This window comes from Pan troglodytes, chromosome 13, assembly GCF_028858775.2.
Source record: "Pan troglodytes isolate AG18354 chromosome 13, NHGRI_mPanTro3-v2.0_pri, whole genome shotgun sequence".
NCBI classification, from domain to species: domain Eukaryota; kingdom Metazoa; phylum Chordata; class Mammalia; order Primates; family Hominidae; genus Pan; species Pan troglodytes.
Window position 1 is genome coordinate 45,298,025 of NC_072411.2, and position 19,287 is coordinate 45,317,311.

Sequence of the window (19,287 nt, forward strand, 5' to 3'; positions counted from 1 at the left end):
AATATTATGGAGGGGCAAGCAGATGAGAGCGATATCCTTGGAGGAGAGGGCAGGTGGAGGGGGTGGTTGAAGTGACTGTGGAATCAGGAATATAGGACATGAAAGGAAGTGAAGCCAGGAAGGAATTCAGAGACTGGGAGATTGCACAAAGGTCAATGATTTTAATAGCATCAGAAACACACGTAACAGGGTGGGGATAAGAAAATCTCCAGAAATGGAATCTGTCAGATGAGCAGCAGAATGAAAATCACTGAAGTGGAGACAAGGTGAAGGAGTGAGATTGTAAGGAGTGCAAGAGACGGGCAAGGTCCTGGAGAGGATGGCCACAGACAGGGTTTACATTGTGATAAACCCGTGCCAGGTACTGTGGAATTTGCCTTAGGAGGCTGTAGGGTAAACACACCTGATAGCAATAGCTTAACAATCTCTTTGGAATGACCCTCTATGGCAGACACACCTGAATGTGTGTTTCAAGCTAGGGAATCCAGGAGCAGCTAATCTGGAGATTCGTTCCTTGTCCGTGAGGAACACCTGAGCCCTCATCCAGTCTCGTGGATCACAGGCTGCACAGGGGAATGAGGCTCTGAGTTTTGGGTTGGAAGAAGGTTGCCAGGTGGAGGTCCTTAAGGGGAGAGCGTTAAGTGAAAATGCTATATAAACTGCATGCTGGTAGCAAGAGGTTGTGGTTTTCCTGCCCAGCCCTCCGCCACTGGGCTGTGGAGCCCGCTGCTGCATTCTTGTACGAGAGGTGTTTCTCCTGTCCAACCTGACACCACTGGCCTCTTTCCCCGGTATGTAAATCCTTAAAATCCCATATCTTGTTTGCTGGCTCTGGGTCTCATCTTTGGCCTCTTGAACCTCAGCCCTATTGGGTTAATAAGGATTCAGCACAACAGATGCTGATGAGAACATTTTGAGATTGACAAAGCTAGATGATGAGAAAACTGTATAAAGCTTAGACTGTTTTACCCACAGGTTTCCTTTAGCTCTATAGCATATGGAGTTTGTAGGTAATTATACAGAAATCTAAAGCTAATGTGAGATTTTTCAAGAAAGAGTCAGTATCTCCCTTATCCCTGGAGTTCAGGGAGCCCAGCACAGTGGGTAACACATTGACACATAGTAGGTGTGCAATAAATGTTAATTGACTGACATTGTGTAATCTCACATTTAATCCAAATATGAGTCCGTTGAACTGTTTCTCACTTTTCCAAATCACAAAGACTGCTTAACCATTTAAAAAAAATACAAATCTTAATTGCTGTAAAATTGGGAATTTTAAGACACTTAAGTCTTCCTTCCAAAGCACAAAAGCTAGTTGCATTTTGGTATTTTTCCTTCATTCATGAATTCAGCAAATATTCATTGAACAACAACTATGTGCCAGGCACTGTTCCATACATTGGGAAAAACAGTAGAGGAAAAGGCAAACAAGGCCCTAGCTCAGGGAGCTTAATTCTGGGGGAAACACAGACAGTCAGCATATAAAAATATATATGTTAATTTCAGTTAGGAGGAGGGCTGCAGTGAAATTAAAACAAGTAGTGGGATGGAGAGTAACCAGGAGTACTGGAGTACAGCTCTTTTATATAAAAGACAGTCAAAGAAGACCTCTGACAAGGTGACATTTAACTGGGAACTGAAGGATAAGAAGGAGCCAGCCGTGTGAAGATTGGGAGGTATTCCAGGTAAACAGGTGGTGTAAAGGACCTACGGCAAGATCACGTTTAACAGAGAAGGACAAAAACAAGATGAATATGTCTATTCTGGAGTCTAGTGAGAAAGCCATAGCTTTTCCCAAATTCTTACATGTTTTTAGCATATGATCACAGTGTCTATTCAATTTTTAAGGGCTGCATCATGGTTAAGAACAGTCTCTGCAGTGACACTGCTTGGATCTAAATCCTGGCCTCTCCTTTTCTAGCTGGGTAACCTTGAGGAAATTTACCTAACTATTCTGGCAGGTTTTCTTACCTACAACTTAGTGATGATAATACCTACCTCATACAGTTGTGAATGTAAGATTTCACAGAATCATTTGGTTAATATTTATTGCACACTTATTTTGTGTCCATGTGTTAGCCACAGTGCTGGGCCCTAGAACTCCAGAGGCAAGGAAAATACGGAATCTTCCTCATATTAGCCTTAGACTTCTGTATAATTGCCCACAAACTCTCTATGATACAGAGGTTATACACTAAACGAATTATCAATAATTGTTGTACGTAGGTAAGTACCTGGAACATAAAAACTGCTTCTTAAAATAATTATACCTTTTTTCCCCCTGACTTGACTGTATGGGAAAAATAAGCCATTTTGTTACGTACTCTTAATGATTATTTTCGTTGGTTCTGAGTATCCCCTAATGTAATTAAATCTATAAGAAGCATGTTGTTGTTAATTTTTCTACATCATAAATCACTTAGACTATCATTATCATGCTTTGAAATCTAAAATAGTGATCACCTGGGTGGCAGAGCGTGGGTGAAACAATAAAAACTTTTCACTGATCAAAATCTCTTTAAAGAGCATGGCTCATTTTGATGGGTTTCTCCTGAGGTTACTAAATAAGAACAACAAAAAAGGTAGATATGCTATCAAATTCTATCCTGCCGGCTGGGTTTATCCTGTAGGAAAGTTATACAATGTTTCAAAAAAAAATTCAGTTGCCAGAAAAAAGTCTCATAATTTACCATAAAAAAACAAATTTCTGGCTTCTGAAAAAGCCTATTTATGTTGAACTTATAGAATTGGATATAATGGCTAAGAGGCAACAAACATGGACAGAATATGTTTTTAAAACATATTTACCATTCTTTCATAATTTCGTGTTTTATCCTAATGTTCATAATATTAAAAACATTGGCTAAAAATATTATAAGCTTCATATACTAAAATTCTGAAGTATTTTATGGACAATGACTTGAGAAAAATATGGAATCTATAGAGAAACCTAGAAAATTTATCTGTGGAGAAACTTCCTGAAAAAATAGTAAAGAAATTCTCAACTGGTAAACTTTTTAAAAAATAATTGGCGGTATGGAGGTATGCCAATGTAAAGTTGTATAAGTATGATTAACTTGAATCAAGTGAAAATATGAAAAGACAAATGTGGGTGATATTCCTATTGATTATTGTAAATTATTGAAATAAAAAACATCTTTTAAGTAATACCCACATTGTAATTGTGTAATAGGAAGCACACATTTTAATCCTTTTGGTCTAAGTTAAATTTACCAAATGAAATTATATTTGTGTGTATAGTCTTAAAGTCTGAAAAGTGAATTTCTAAAAGGCATAGTTGACACTTAATAAATATGTATTGAATTTGCTAACATGTGAAACACAAACCTGAAAGGGGAATTGGAGATTAATCCACCTGCTCAATTTTCTAGATGATGTAGTCAGATTCTAAGCAACTCTACTATAGTCGCAAAGCTAAATCTCTATAACAGTTTTTTGCATTGCACTATGATTTATCAATTTTTTCTTTTACAGTTAGGTCTAAAAGTAATATAACTTAACATGCTTTTATGTTACTTTAGACATTGAAGAGCAATATTCCATATTACTAAATAGCAGATTTTAAAACTTTCATTATTCTTAAATTACTAAAGAATACCATCTCAAAATATCAGTATTCTAGATATTAATTTTTCCTATGGCTTATAGTTAATTAAATAATTTTAAAAATAAGTCTCTAATTTTAGACATTGAAAAAAATTAGGTCCCAAATGAAAATTCCTACAAATTAGGTTTCCCCTGGGGAAAACAAAAAAGGCATTATATCATAAATATGTATAGCTGCTAACTCAATAAACTCCTATTTCTCTGACATCTATCTACAGTGTTGCATCCTGTTATTCTTACTTCATTTTTGTGATTACAGAAAACTGGGCACAAACCAGAAAGTGTGGATTTGTGTGGAGCACACATTGAATGGGCCAAGGAAAAATCGAGCAGAAAGAATGTCTTTCAGGTAAGAATGTTACATATATTCAATTTATTCCTATTCTCTCTAAATCTGAGCTCTCTTGGGTAACTAAAATAAGACTACCTTCTTGTGATGTGCTCATGTACATGAACTCGTTGTCTGAAGGTCATGAAAGGTGACTCCTCTTCCCAGTTGAATCTTTGGTTTTGTTGCTTTTTTTCTGGCGACTGGTTACTATCTAAACACAAAATATATGTTGCACGTTGATTAATATAAACACACAAAAGTCATTGAAGTTTGCAGTATATGCGATAGATGTCTGGAGTTCAAACATGGGATGTTTGACTTAAGTAGATTTGATCTAGAATTTTCAGATGCACGCAAACTAAGACTCACCAAGTATAAGCTATTTACATTCATTGACACTCTTGCCTTCCAGTCATTAATTACATTTACCAGTATAACTTACAAGAATGGAGAGGGCTGAACAGCTATAAAAAATAGATTCTTTCATATTGCTTACTTTAGTTTTTTGAAAAAAAAAGTTGATTAATAATTACAATCATATTTGATTGAATGGCAAGAACCAGATGAAATCCTTGAGAGAGATAAAATTGGAAAATGTAATTTCACACGTTACCAAAATCACCTAATTTGCGTGATTTATCTGGTAATTAATAATTTGAGATCTTGGAGTTTGATTTTTGTTCTATTTTATATGAAATTTAATTTTATATTTCCAAAGTAACCAGTAATTAGATATATTTTAGAATTTATATAATTTAGTAGAAGAGAGATAGATTATAATAATTATTTTTTAAATTAAATGTCTTCTGAGAGCATGTTGGCCCTTGAATAAAAGTCAATTCTTCTACTCTTAAATGCTTTGCTGAAATTAATATTGGGTCCTATGGAAGCATAGGTAGGTGACATTTTCTACCGACACTCTCACTGAGGGGAAGAAGCTGGTTTCCAGTTCGGTTTGTATTTTCCAGATGCTATTCAGGTATATCCAAATAATTTGGGTCCATAAAATATTTTAACACATTCTAGAATAAATTACTTTTCTGGTTCTAGTTTTATTTTGCTTAGGTATAGAGATTTTTTATCAAACAAGAAAGTGAGAGAATATATGCAATTATTATTTGTCAATTAAAAATAAAATTTAAAAAGGAAGGAAGGAAATAAAAGGGAGAGAGAAAAGATAGAAGAAAACCAAACACGCTTGTCCTGAAATCAATGCTCTAAAGCTGAAAGTGACTAAAATGTGGCTTTACAGAATCAAGAAGGAGAAATAAACTTTCTTTTAAAGGGAGGAACTATAGATCTGTGACTTCCCCTTTTCCCCAATTTCTTACTCTTATTATTCTACCATAAATAACAATTTAGAGGTTATAATTCTAGCCTTATGACAACCTAGATGATCAACATAAGAAGCTCTGAAGTAGACCGGGAAAGCTCAGTGGTAGAGCCTTATTATGTACTGTGAATTTAGCATCCTAATCACCAAAATTGTAAAAGATGTTGAAATTTGTCATAGACATTATTCTTGGACAATAGCAATTCTTTGGAGATGGGCTAAGCCAGCCTTTTTCAGTTTCTTCTGTTAATCTTATGAAGAGTTAAATTAGTTCACAAATGAGGATGACAGTCAGCTATATTTGATGCATACAGGGCTGAAAATATTGATGAAAAAATTATGTATATTTTTATATAACTATGAACATTATATGCACAGATAGACATTTCAGCCACCTATATTGACAGTGTGTATCATCCCAATCTTTTCAGGATATGACTAATCACCTCCTGTTGCAATTTTCTACTTGATTTTTATATTTTTGAATGTAGATCCTTCCAAAGATATTAAAAACTATTCTCACTTTTGGTAGCGTTCTGAAGGTGAAAATTTTGCCAGCTAGTTTTGTTTGTAATGTAATTGAACAGTTCATGGGGCCTCAGTCTTCTTACAGACGCTTTATTTTTTTTTAGTCTTGTACTTTTAGAGAAACAAGAGGTGATCATAAGGATATTGTGAATAACAAAGCAAAAGAAAAGATTCAAGTTTCATGTTCTGTTTCATTCTTTTTGAGTGAATCCCTTGGTTTCCTTGTTGTGCTGAAATCTTTTCATCACCTAAATGCATGAGTTTTGGTAAAACTGACTAATACATATCCATAGATACAGACTATGAGAGTAAGCCTTTTGAGAGGAACAATATAAATAGCTTCTATAGTTCTGTTAACAAAAAAGCGTCGGGAAGGATTTGCCAGAGAGCTAAATCTAGATGACTTGGATCAATATTTGATTAGATACATTAGCTGGTCGAACTCTCAAATGATCAGAATAAACATGATTATGTCTTAAAAACATGGTATTAAGGCATTGTTGGACGTTGGAGTGTATGTGTGCAATGGTTTCATTACCTGCAGAATAACGAAGTGTTTCTTCCTGACTGAAAAAGACCATCATAGCTTCAGCTGATGTGCTACATTGGAAATAGCTTTAGAATTCCAAGTTTGAATTAGGCTTGGTGTTCAATCTCAGTCTATGAATTATAGATTACAGATAGCAAATGACTATTGAGATTTTTGGTTCAAGGAAAATCAAAGAAGAGCAAAATTAGAAATATTTTAAAATTTGAAATCTGTCTTTAAAAAGTTTGATGGATTAGCAATTGTATGCCATGTAATTACAATGTCTGCAGAGAAGTTGAACTTAAAATGAATAGGAAAACAAACAAAAAATTGTATGTGCCTGAGAGATGTTGCAAGTCTCAGAAGCACACATTTGTGACAACCAAAAATGGACAGATTTCATTTATTTCATTTGTTCATATATGCTGTTTGGATGTTTGAGTTGTTTTCTCTTTGTATTGAAATCCAAATTTTCCTTCCTAGTTGAAATCCTATCAAACTGTTGACATGGATTGAATCTTATTTGATTGCTATGTGGAAACATAACAATGACAACATTAATTATTAAGTTTTGGTATTCAACAACTTTCAGTAAATCAGAATGATGCTCGCTTGCTAAGTTTAAGAATATCTGCATATTTTATAACAGCACACTCTTTGGCCTAATTGGTACTTCTTAACAATAAATAATAAAAGAATTCTATAATAAAGTATATATTAGATGTTATAATTTATATTAAAATATATACATGAATATACATGTATAAAATATATATACTTATATACATAAAATATATATGCAAATATACATATGTATATATACCCTACCTGTGTGTATACACACCTAATAGCTTGACCTTAGGAAATAGAGTAAGCACTTCCACACACAAACACAGAAAGATAGTACACATTTATAAAAGATCATACAAATTCTAAGTTAAAGTGGTAAATGTCCATTGCTGCTAACTTTTGTTTAATTCTGCATTTATGTTCATTGTCAAGGACTGTCACAAGTTTGATGTAGTTTGAGAAACCTTTAGCAACTCAGCTATAATGAGCTGGGTACGAGTTTTCTTAGTTAACAGCAACACTAGGTCTTCATCAGGGATAGAGTGAATAAAAAGATTTATGTTCAAACCACATGTTTTAAACATTCCTGCTAAGTGCTAGTTTGCTCTTTGGTGTTTAGCCTGAAATTTAAAGCACTAAGGATTAAAAGGATTACAACATAATCTTAAATAATCCTAAATGTCATTTACAGAGAGATAGTTGTAATAACTAAATAAAACCATGTGAAAGGATGGCAGCATTGTCAGGCAGCCTCCCTCACACAAGCGGGGCTACTGTCACCTTCTGTTTCCTGGCTGGGCATGTTAGGCAGTTACAGTCTTTCAATAAGAAGCTCAACTGAGAAAATGGCTGCAAAATAATTTAGAACAAGTTTGTTTAAAAAAAAAAAAACTCTTATATCTTGTTTCTAAGTTGAAGGAAATTTTTCAGTTAGGTTTTGTCTTTTCCTTTGAACACAAACCTTTCTGAGTTAAATATTTTGGAAAGCCTAGGGAAAGGAAGTTCGTGACATGGCTATCAAATAGACAACTGATGTATCTCTAAAAAATTCCCCAATGTCCAAGGAGATACCCCCTTATTAAATATATGAGAGTCTCAGAGCACTATAATTATTTCCGTGTCATTAAATTTAGTACTTAAATATTCTTTACGTAAATATTCTGTCATGCAAATTAGTCTTGTCTCCCCAAAGAAAATACATAGAAACTATATCCCATACTGTCTTCTACTTATTAAGCCAGAAGACTGAACACTTTTTAGCTGAATAATTGTTACTGCTAAGGGTACAGTTGCATTCCTTTAGTAAAACAAAACAAATTCACTCCTATTAAAAAAAAAATTAGGAATTTGTATCCACAATATAGGCCCTGTACTCCAAAATTTCCAGGGTGTAAAATAGGAAGTAAAGATGAAGAAGATAACTGTTTCCTGGGTCTTTTTCATTACAGGTTATAAGACAGCATTATTTATTTAAGATAATTAAATCATTTTTACTCTAAAAATTTACCTTTTCTTAGAGCCAGACAGTGACTGGCCTCAGTTTTCCTGAGCTTCCTTTAAAATAAAGTTTTTAAAAACATACATTGGGCTCTTCTATAGATTTCATGCTTTCAGTAGGATATTTCTACCAATTAATAAATCATGGCTGATTAGGAATATGTCAATTACCTGTTTGCTGCTTGAAAGGCAGAAAAAATTAAATGACTAAAGAAGATGAAAGTCTGTTATCCTCCCCCTGCCACCACCAATTTGTAACCTCAACAAATATCATGGTCACATTTCCTGGATTTGAGATTATTTTTCAAGATTCTTTTTCAATATATTAAAAAATAGATCTCGGGGGACAGATTCTGTCCCTAAAAGTAAACCTCGGAATAGATTTATTATTTATATTACTTCTCTGACTTTGGATGGAGTCTTCTGACTATAATGTATATTAAACTTTTTTTATGTAATATTCTCCATGGATATGCATTACATTTAAACATAATTTGATCTTTCTGATCTGAATATGTCTTATCTTAAAATGTTTAAGTACTACTTAAGTTTATTAATGTGAAGATAATTTAATAACATCTTTAAAAAACATAATTTTAAGCCCAAAGGAAAACTACTGGTATTGTGCTTTTATCCATTTCCTTGTGTTACAAGTGGTGGTTTAAAATAAATCCGAGCTTTTACCAATTTTCTTTCATTTTTCAGTGCTTGTAGTTAGACTAAATGCAAAAGGATGATTCTTCACATTCATACATGCATTAGATTTCCAGTAAAGCTGGTTTCACTTTAGAGAATTAAAGTATCTTAAAAGACACGGCATTAAAAATAGACCAGAGTAAGAGAAACATGCATGTCTAACACAGTTGTTTTTTGCTCTACAACTTGTCCCCAATCATTTCATCTACCTATTAGATATTCATCCATCATTCAGGAGGTGCAGTGGAGAGAACACATGGGTCTGGGGATGTGTGTTCCAATTTGGGCTATGTCAGTTGTAACTTTATGCAGAACTCACAGCAGGATCCTCCTCCAACTTTGTTACACCAAGGAAATATGAGATGACAGTCCTCACCTCACCTGCTCATCTGTGTTAATACTAAAATGAAGCAATCCTGTATGTTTGTTTGAGAGCAACTACAAAGAAGTGATTTTAATATAAATACAGCAGACTTTCATTATTCATTTACTAACCACATCATCTCACAATGTTTTGAGGGAAATTCCAGATATGAATTTTAGAAGAATAGGGTTGAGAGAGGTAAATATCTGTGAAATGTAACTCAGAATTTCTGCTCTACTTCTGGTCTTTCTGTTGCCTTCTGAACTTAATAGACTGATATTTAATACACAACATGAAAATCTTTTTATTGTGTGACTAAGAATATAGATCCTTAATCTTATTTTTAATGTGCTATTCTTAGTGGCATTAATGTAATATCCAATTAATTAATCAATGACATATTCAAATTAATACTTAAAAGCATATCACCTTGAAAGCCCTACCAAGCTGTTAATAGAAACTTGCAAAAGGTAACATAGAAACAAGTGTAGCAACTATGCCCCAAGTGAAAGAGGGACAATAGTGACACTTATTACTCCCCTACTGAGGTATCAGTACAATACTGTTTTTCTGATTGAAGGGAAAGAGATATGATTATTTGTATGATGTTTAGCTTCACTTTTGTTGATGGGGTCACACAGATTTTGCACAGAGGGAGGCATAAAATTTTATAATTAGAGATTTGATTTAAGAATATGAATGTCAGGGGTATATAAAGATTGAGTGCAAATGATAGAATCTGGGGACAGGAAATAAAATTGATTGTAAGAATCTAGATGAGATCAAGAGAGCATGTTAGCTTTGACTGATGAAAGGAGAAACAGAAACAAGAAGATGGATGGAAAGTACATTCTGCAAATGAAGAACATGCCTATTGGTTCAGATAATGTGACTTGGGTACCACTGTCTTTTTGCATGTTTAATTTTCTAAGAAATAATAAAACTTTTTTAAAAAATATATTCTAGACATCTAGAATTAAGATATATAAACTAAGTGTATCATTAGGGAAAACAACACGAACTTTATGTTGCCTGGGTGATCCCGTGAAACTCACTAGTCAAAGCCTTAGACATCAAGGATGTATGCTCATTTGCACACCTTCATTGTTTCATTACTAGAGGGCATAATGCTGCCTTACTAGATTCATTCTTTTTGAACTATCAAAGCAGCATGCAACCGGATGACAGTAAAGATTGAAAATAGTAGTATTAGTACATTTTGGTCCCCAATTAGTGAAGGGAACCAAAATTTTGTAATTCCAAAATAACATAAAACAAAAGAAAAAAGTCAACTTGGCTTCTTCTGTTTCTAACATTTCAGCAGAAGAATGGATGCACGTCATCTAATGAACTTAGACAACTGGATAGCTCACTTCACATTGCCTTCTGGAATAGCTGGCTATGTGAGCTCAAAGATATGAGTTGTGCAGTTGGAATAAATTCTGGGTTTTAGTCTGACACCAGGCTAAATGCACCATGCTGTTCTTCATTTACCGACATCATATTGTGAATCCCTTCCTCTCATGGAACATATTCTGTTTCTTGATGATTTGGTAGAGCTAGTGTGGTAGTCTCTATGCCATCCATGGGCTCCTGTGGCTTGCAACGCACTTTCTCTGTTTTCCCATAAGCAGAATGAGACTAACTGAGCCACATGGAGATCAAATCTGAGACTTGACATGTTGCACTCCAACCTGGGCAAAAGAAACCACTGCCACTGGGGAATTTTATGGAGTAAGGTAGAATCAACAAGTGTATGGTTTTTCTACTTGTTATTTTAATCTCATTTATAAAGTATAGAAAATATTATATTGATGCTAGCAAGACAATATTCAAGCCAAGGGATCCTTTTTCATATCTGTTTCAATATTTTTTATTTTTAAAGAGAGCAGCCATGTGTATTTCATGCTGCGTATGATTTTTAATAGCAAACAGACCTATTCCAGAAAAAGGAACAATTTAATCCCTAAAGCTGGTACATAATAGATGGGGCCAGTAAATGGTATCACATTTTACAGCTTGTCCATAAGGATGACACAGGATGAAATAAAATTGAGTGCTTTTGGATAGCATAGGATCACTGGCTGATAAATAGATGATGCTATTCAGTTTTTAGAAACATAAGGTAATGAAGCTGGATCTGAAAGCAAGAGAAAAAATACATATATATATATATATATATATATATATATATATATATATATATATATATGTATTCAGTGTTTATATGCCACAAGCCACTGAGCAGGAGGAAAATCTGGGCAGCGGTGAGCAAAGCTGAAACCTCAGAGCAATGTTTAAAGCAATATAAGAAAATAACAAAGCAAGCATCCATAAACAAAGGCTTGAAATGAACAGAAAAATAAGTTCAAGATGAAAGGAAAATGCCCATACTTATGCATAACTGGAAAGGCCACTTATGGCATCTATGCATAGAGTCTCTCAATGTAAGAGTTAAACATAGTACTAAACATTTAGCAGAAAAATAATTCAAAAGGATGTAAAACACTGCAGGGCAGTTAAGGATTCTTGGTATTTGAAGAGGGGAGGAGGCTGCTCTTTTATCTTAACAAAACAGGATGTTGAGAGGTGGCCTAAGTGAAACAATGAAATGAAATGGTTGATGTTGGGGAGAAATCAGGAAGGAAGCTGTTTGAACTCTTTTCGGATAACACTGATGGGTATGAGATGGCTTAACCAAGGGAGAGGTGTTCACATGGAGGGTTTAGATGCATTTCTTTTTAGTAGAGAGCTATTAGATTCTTGACCTCAGCCTCATCAATTTACCTAACATTGCATTTCCGGCACTGGGAGAAATTCTAACAGTCTCACTTTCTGGGTGAACAAGTGTAAACTAAAAAAATTACAGTGGCAAAATTAACAAATTGCTGAAGCACCTTGAAAACGGAAATACCAATAATGAGGATTCCTTTCCCAAGTAACTTAGAAAGACCTTGATTGTGGTCTTTTTTTTTTTTTTCTTGAAGTTGAATTTTAAGCAATGCTTCATTTTCAAAATTCCCATGCCCTTGATCAAGTAAAAGACAAGCTTCTGATATTTGAGATCTGCGATAGATTTGAAATCAATTCATGGAAAGGGAGGTTACGAACATACTCTTTTGATGTGTAGGATGTACTGATAGGGGTGGCAGAAAATTATGTGAAACCCTTCTCTTTTGACAGCTATACTGGAACATTTACAACCACAGATGTTATTTGTCCATCAGAAAGGAAAATATTTGTTTCAAGCTTCAGGCATTTTCTACTACAGTATCAATATGAAATTCAACCTCAATTTAATGTTTAATGCATATGAAAATAAATATTTGGAGGGGGCAAATACTAGAAAACAATTGAACCCCACAAAATGTAACTAGCAATATGGAAAAAAATGCTGGCTTCATTACGAGCAAATTTGTCCTTTTACTAAAGTAAGGATTGTTCTATTATTAACATAGGAAATCTTAGATGGACTGCAAAGAATGCTGCATTATTCATAAAAGCATTGCTGCCATCTGGTGGCTACTTGGCATTTCAACACTGGCTTCTCTGATTCGATTTGACTGGGTGCTCTCGGGAGGTATTTAAAGAAGAGCTTTAAGTGGTAAAATATAAATGTGGACATCCTCTGGCCCTACATGTCATTCATCTGATGGCAGTCCTTTCTCCCTGTCTTGTCGTGGAATGGAGGATTCAGGGAGAGGAAATGAGATACTTGGATATCTTTTGTCCTGAATGTGAAAGTATATTTTACATGGCTTATCTAAAGAAGTTACTCTTGGCTGTTGTTGACTGATGAATTTTATCGACATTCATTTCTGTTGGCAAATAAATAAGTATATACCCAAATATTAAGAAGGTTTATTGAATCTAAAGATACGCTATTTTGCTTAAATAAGAATATACATGAGATGCTTTAATCCCTCATTTGGATCTAAGCATGAATTTTTTTAAGTTATCAGTCACTGAATTTGACTTTAGAAATAATATAATTTAGAATGTCAAAAAAGAAAATGTACAGAGGTTCATAAATTTCTTCCCATTTATTCAATTGTTATATTAAAATGGGAGGATTGTTAATGACTCAGAAACTCGTAATCCTTCTTCATGAATTTTCAAGTTAAATGACAAATATTATTCAGTTCACATCGCACTTTTTGTTGAAAATAAAATAGTTAAAATTTAAGAAATGTTGATGATTCTCAAGCATCAGTGTATTAACTCATTCTTAACAAGAACCAGTTAGAATTAGGATATCTCTGTAATTTTAGTACGGTTTTAAGTTTCCAATAATCGTAGAAAGTCTCCTTGGTATGTAATGAAAACCTTGACCCTTTAAATGGCTATTTATATAGATCACAAGTCTTTGAAGATTATAGGAGATAATGAGTTAAAATTGCCCCAGGAGGAAAGCTGAAGTTTTCTTCTGAATTCTCAGGGATGATATTTAATAGTTAATATTCAGTTTCTAGTGAATATTTCCCTGTATCATTAAACTGCCTTCTGATTTAGTAAAAGTCAGATAACAAAGAACCATTACACTAAATCTGGAGAATTATATACTGAATTAATATTATCCTATACAAGAAAATGTGGAAATGCCTATATTGAAAGTAAGACTTTTGGGTTTTATTTTTAAATTTGTGGGTAAGATTTTCAATCTGTGAATACATACTTGATATTCCCTTTGTTACTAGCTATTTCTACCACTAAAAATAATTCCTTCTTCAAAATATGTAATTTGGCTTATGGAAGAATGTTGCTCATCTTCTCTAGGAAGATGGCTCGATTCCCCATCCTTCCTCTGTTCTCCATTCTAGCCACATTTAGGAAGGATATGAACAACAACAACAATAAAACCTTGCAAAGAAAGTAAAATCGATAATGATTATATCCCTGTCTCTTTCATCTGTAAGTATAAAATTTCAACTAAATTATTCTCCTAATAGACTTGGATACAACCCTGTGGTGGTTTCTAATGGCTCCATAATAGAGATAGTAAACCTTGTAGCTATGGTCAGGATGCCCTAGGTTTTAGTCATAAGTTGCTAATGTTTGTTTCAATAACATTTGCTCTTTGGCAGCTTTTACAGCTACTTAACACTAAATTCCCATTTAGTCAGGAGGATCATTCATATACTGTAATGAATGATGTCACCTTAAATCCTTTACTATGTAATTGCTGGATGTTACATTTTATAGTGGGGCATTTGATGGTGTATTTGTTTATGCTAAATTTTATGACAGTGACAGCTGTATCTTGGAGGAATGACTTTTTTTTTTTTTTTTTTTTTTTTTTTTTTTTTTTTTTTGAGACGGAGTCTCACTCTGTCACCCAGGCTTGAGTGGAGTACAGTGGCACCGTGTTGGTTCACTGCAACCTCTGTCTCCTGAGTTCAAGCAATTCTCCTGCCTCAGTCTCCTGAGTAGCTGGGATTACAGGAACCCACCACCACACCCGGCTAATTTTTTTTTTTTTTTTAGTATTTTTAGTAGAGACGGGGTTTCACCATGTTGGCCAAGCTGGTCTCGAACTTCTGATCTCAGGTGATTACCAGCCTTGGCCTCCCATAGTGCTGGGATTACAGGCCTAAGCCACGGTGCCTGGCCGACCCTTTTCGTTCATAGGAATCTAGTTTCAAATCTTTTTAAGCAAATAGTTTCATCATATTTGCCTTCTGGCTTAGGCTAGGTTCCCCTGAAAGAAAAATTTGAGACTAGGAATTGTGTGCAAGCAGTTTATTTGATTGAAGAAAGCAGAAATTAAGAACTACCAAGAGTGAAACAGAAGGAAGAAAAGCCAATGCAGAACCCATTATTGAGTTGGTCATAGGGTAGCTAGGACAACTTGCCAGAATTTTCCACCCAAGGATAGACAAGATGAAGCATTTGTTCATTAGCTCCTGAGCCTTTGGTTTCTGGTTGCCTCTGGGTGGGGATAATGTCTTTAGATCTTGAGTTTCAGGCTGTTCATGGGTGGGCGTGTCAAGAAGGCTCTTTCAGGTTTCCTACCCTGTAGAACCAGGAAATATCCACAGCAGATAGTAAAAGATGTGTAACGTGTGCTGAGGCAAGATGCAGTCAGTACAAAGGAGTTGAAGTCCACACAGAACTGTTGCACCAGCTGCAGCTGTAGTGACACCCACACAGCTAAGAGGATGTGAGGCAGGGCACAGGAAGCATCTGATGCAATTTACCCCTTGCAATATTCAAATTTACTTATCTCATGTTAAATCTAATCTGTTGCCATGTCTTCAAAATGATGGCTGGCCTCAATCTCTACAAAAGAGCTAATAAAAAGGTTTTTGTTTAAAAAATAAAAATAAAAAAGCTCCACTCCTCCACTGCAACTGTGTATGAGGCCATATTTGATATTTATCATCTACCACCTTCACTCATTCTAGATTTTCCTCATCCTCAGCCAGGAGGAGTTTAGTCGGTTTTGTTTGTCTGAAGGAGTCAATCGGACCTTTGTATATGCGGGGTCTGAATCTTTGATGTTTTTTTTTTTTTTTTTTTTTTTTTACTTTGTCACGCCCTGTTCACTGTAGTTGACAGTTCACTGCTCTCATCAGGCCTAGATGTACCACAAGACATCTCAGTGAATCATCTGACTTCCAGATTCATTCTTCCTCCTGCTGCTGTGCATATGCAACCTTACTTTCTCATTATAATTAGGGTCAGCTATCCCCATGAATATAGTAGCTATTTTAGTTGCCCTCTTGTACACATCATGAGTATCCATAGTTACCATGCAGTGGTCACAGCTTTAAGTTCATGATACTTACTAATCCCTGTTAGAAGCAGAACTCTCCCGTATCCCAAGAATAAGAATATCTAATTCAGCAGAGCCAAAGTTGCAAAACCCAGAAGCATACATGCTGCAGATAGGTTACTACGGGGGCTACTCTTACTCCTACCTTTTGGTCCTTAGACCCACATATTCCACCGACTGGAGACACCATGTCATGTAACATCATGTATCAATGGTGTGCCATGCATTGATTCAGTGAATATACTGCAACTTGGAATATTGAACCCCCAAAAAACAGGATCCTGTCTCCAAACTACTACCTAAGCAGACACTTTAAGAGGCCACTTCATTATTAGATCAGGTTGATTTCTTCCAAGTGATGTGACATTTAGTAAGAACGGCAGATCTTAAGATCACGTGCCTGGTGTTTCATTTCCCTCATTTCCTTGATTTCAGGCAAGATCATGAATCACCCCACATTGCTAATTCAGCATTCTTAAAGATCTGGAATGGTAGGGCAGGCAGAGACACCATAATCAGAGAAGGCAAACCCATAGAATGAATCACTGTTCCCCCAAGGATGGAAGGGGTCTGATGTTGTCAGTTTGCTATCAAGTACCTGGTTTGTCCTGAAGGGGTCAGTATCTGCCTCTGCTGCTGGAAGATCATGTAATCAGTGGTAGGTAGCCTTGGGGAGGAAAAGCCATGATGTTGAGTGTGTGCAGCATCTCCATCTCTGCCACATGGCCACTCCACTCATGGGCCTATTGTGCATGTTCTAAGTGACTAAAGAGAGGCTAAAGAACTTCAACTGACCAGTCATCTGGTACATTGGCTTACCCTCTGGTAGATGTAGACAAGGATCTGCATGCTCTGGACACATTCTTATGAATCTTCTAACATTTCCCAGGCTTCTTGTTTCTAATCTTTCAGACTGTCTCCTTCCAGGCCTCTAAAGAGCAGGAAAAGTCACCTTCCATTGCCTGGAAATCAGTCTATATTCTAACCTCAGGCTACCCTCCTCTCAAGATGGCTGCTTGCCTCTCTGTCCTGTGGGAGGATTTCTCTTCACCACAGTCCTATAAGATGACTGGGTGGGTCTACGGTGAAGCTGCAGTCTTTTTTTTTTTTTTCTTTTTGTGCTCACCAACATACTGAGCTAACCCATCCATGAATCAGGCTTGAGGTTTTTTTTCATCATTCATCAGCTGGCTTCAAGCATCTCCATGAAGCCCTAGGGGTGAACTCAGGGAGAGGCACCAGTGTTAACAGTGACAAGAAAAATGGGAATTTGAGCCATCTGTTCATGGAACTTTCTTAATCCCTCTAGACCTGTTTGGGCCAAATTCTGAATATAGCATTTCAATCCATGGATTGTTGTCCACTCTGTGATTCAGTGAATTCGAAAATACCCAGGTCATCATGAGAAGCTGAAGCCATAGAGTTGTCTGATGTCTTATAATTAGATATTCCTTCTCTATTCTGACCCAGCAATAGGCCAGAAGCTACTTTTCAAATGGGAAGGATATTTCTGCTGTGGAAGGTAAGGCCCTTCCTCCAGAACCTTAAAGACTTTCATTGTGAGGCTGTTAGTATAACCTACCACACACTCCACAGTAATATTATATTTCACTTTCTCACTAAATTTTCTGAATCATATTCCCAAGAGTCAAGGAGCTCACATGACAGCCTGGACCTGCTGCAGGCATTGGTAGTTATGAATAGCCACCCTGGTATATGAATGACATTCAGAAATACTCCTATTGTCCAATCTACTAACTTATCTAGTAATGGCAGTCCCGGGCTTGTGGTCATATCACCCTATGAGAATATCTGAGTGAGGCCCAGATTCCTGATTGTCTGCAAATAGTGGTAGTTTTAAACCACTAAATATTGGGCCGGTTTGTTACAGAGCAATAGCTAATTGATACAAGTAATATGTCTACAAATACAGTAGTTTGATTTTTACAAGAAATGGTGACATATTTGAAAGTCAAGTTCAACCGGTATTAACGGACCTTGGAAAAAAGGTAATGAGACCACAGTTCTTGGTGTCAGCTTCTAATAATTAATTACCAAGCACTAGCTCCATAGAGGCTTGTAGAGAACATGCAGGTGGTGCCATTTCATCTGGTCATGTAGCTTTTCTGTTACTCAGATTGTTTATAGCAATAGCTGCCTAACAAAGTTAACTTCTAGGAAGGATGCCAGGTTACACGGAATCATACCAGAGTCTTAGAATCACATTGGGCTTTCACCCAAAGTTTTTGCAACATTAGGTGGAGGCAATATAATTTGGCTTGAAAAGTTACAAGGGAAAAAAATGTCAGAAAATGCTCATGGAACAGGGTGTTCAGAGTCTTCAAGATAGGATCTTTCTTGGCCTCCTGAAAATCAGAGAAAATTGTATATCTGTGATTTTTTTTAATAGAACGACCCAACAGAATCCAGGGTTGTCACAGATCATTATTAGGCCAACAACTGTAGAAGTTCTAACCCCAAAATTGAGCTGTAAGACATAGGAGCAGATAGAGCTACAGTTGGAAAATCTAAACATAGTCTAAAAGTTTTGGCACTTCAAGAGCTTCTGGGGGAAAGAAAAGAAATTTGATTTCTGTGTTGCTGATGGAAAAGCTCAAAAATTACCTGAGAAAATTGTATTTGACATATTTTTATTGCAAATGGTATTTTGCTATTTGTTTCTAAAAGTTGAAAATGACCTTGCACGTTAAAAATCATCAGTTTAGAAAAAATATGAAGTCTGTTTGCATTTGGAATTAAGTATTCCAATAATTTCTTAAATTTAAAAACTACACATAGAAAGTGTTATTATTATTTTGGAGAGTTTTCGTAGGATATTCCAGGCCAATGATATTTATCTGGGTAAGGTGAACATGCAATTCTTAGACTTGCCTTTGGTAACTTTTAGTTTTTTTCCTTCCCAAAATATATAAACAAAAAGGTTTAACTTATTTCTTTCTGAATTTTTCTGACATAAATAAACCCAAGATAAGCATAGTGTATTCATGTTAAAGCTTCATAACGCTAAGTCTGT

The 19,287-nt window shown here is 35.4% G+C and overlaps 1 protein-coding gene across 6 annotated transcripts in view; it reads left to right on the plus strand.

Moving 5' to 3' along the window:
• Window positions 1-19,287, plus strand: part of ARHGAP15 (Rho GTPase activating protein 15) — a 638,999-nt gene that overhangs the window by 117,258 nt on the left and 502,454 nt on the right. For all 6 annotated transcript variants that reach the window (XM_001157299.6, XM_063790436.1, XM_016949756.3 and 3 more), the window contains one exon: window positions 3,890-3,979. In XM_001157299.6, coding sequence (XP_001157299.1) covers window positions 3,890-3,979 — 90 coding nt within the window. The remainder of the gene's footprint in view (window positions 1-3,889; window positions 3,980-19,287) is intronic.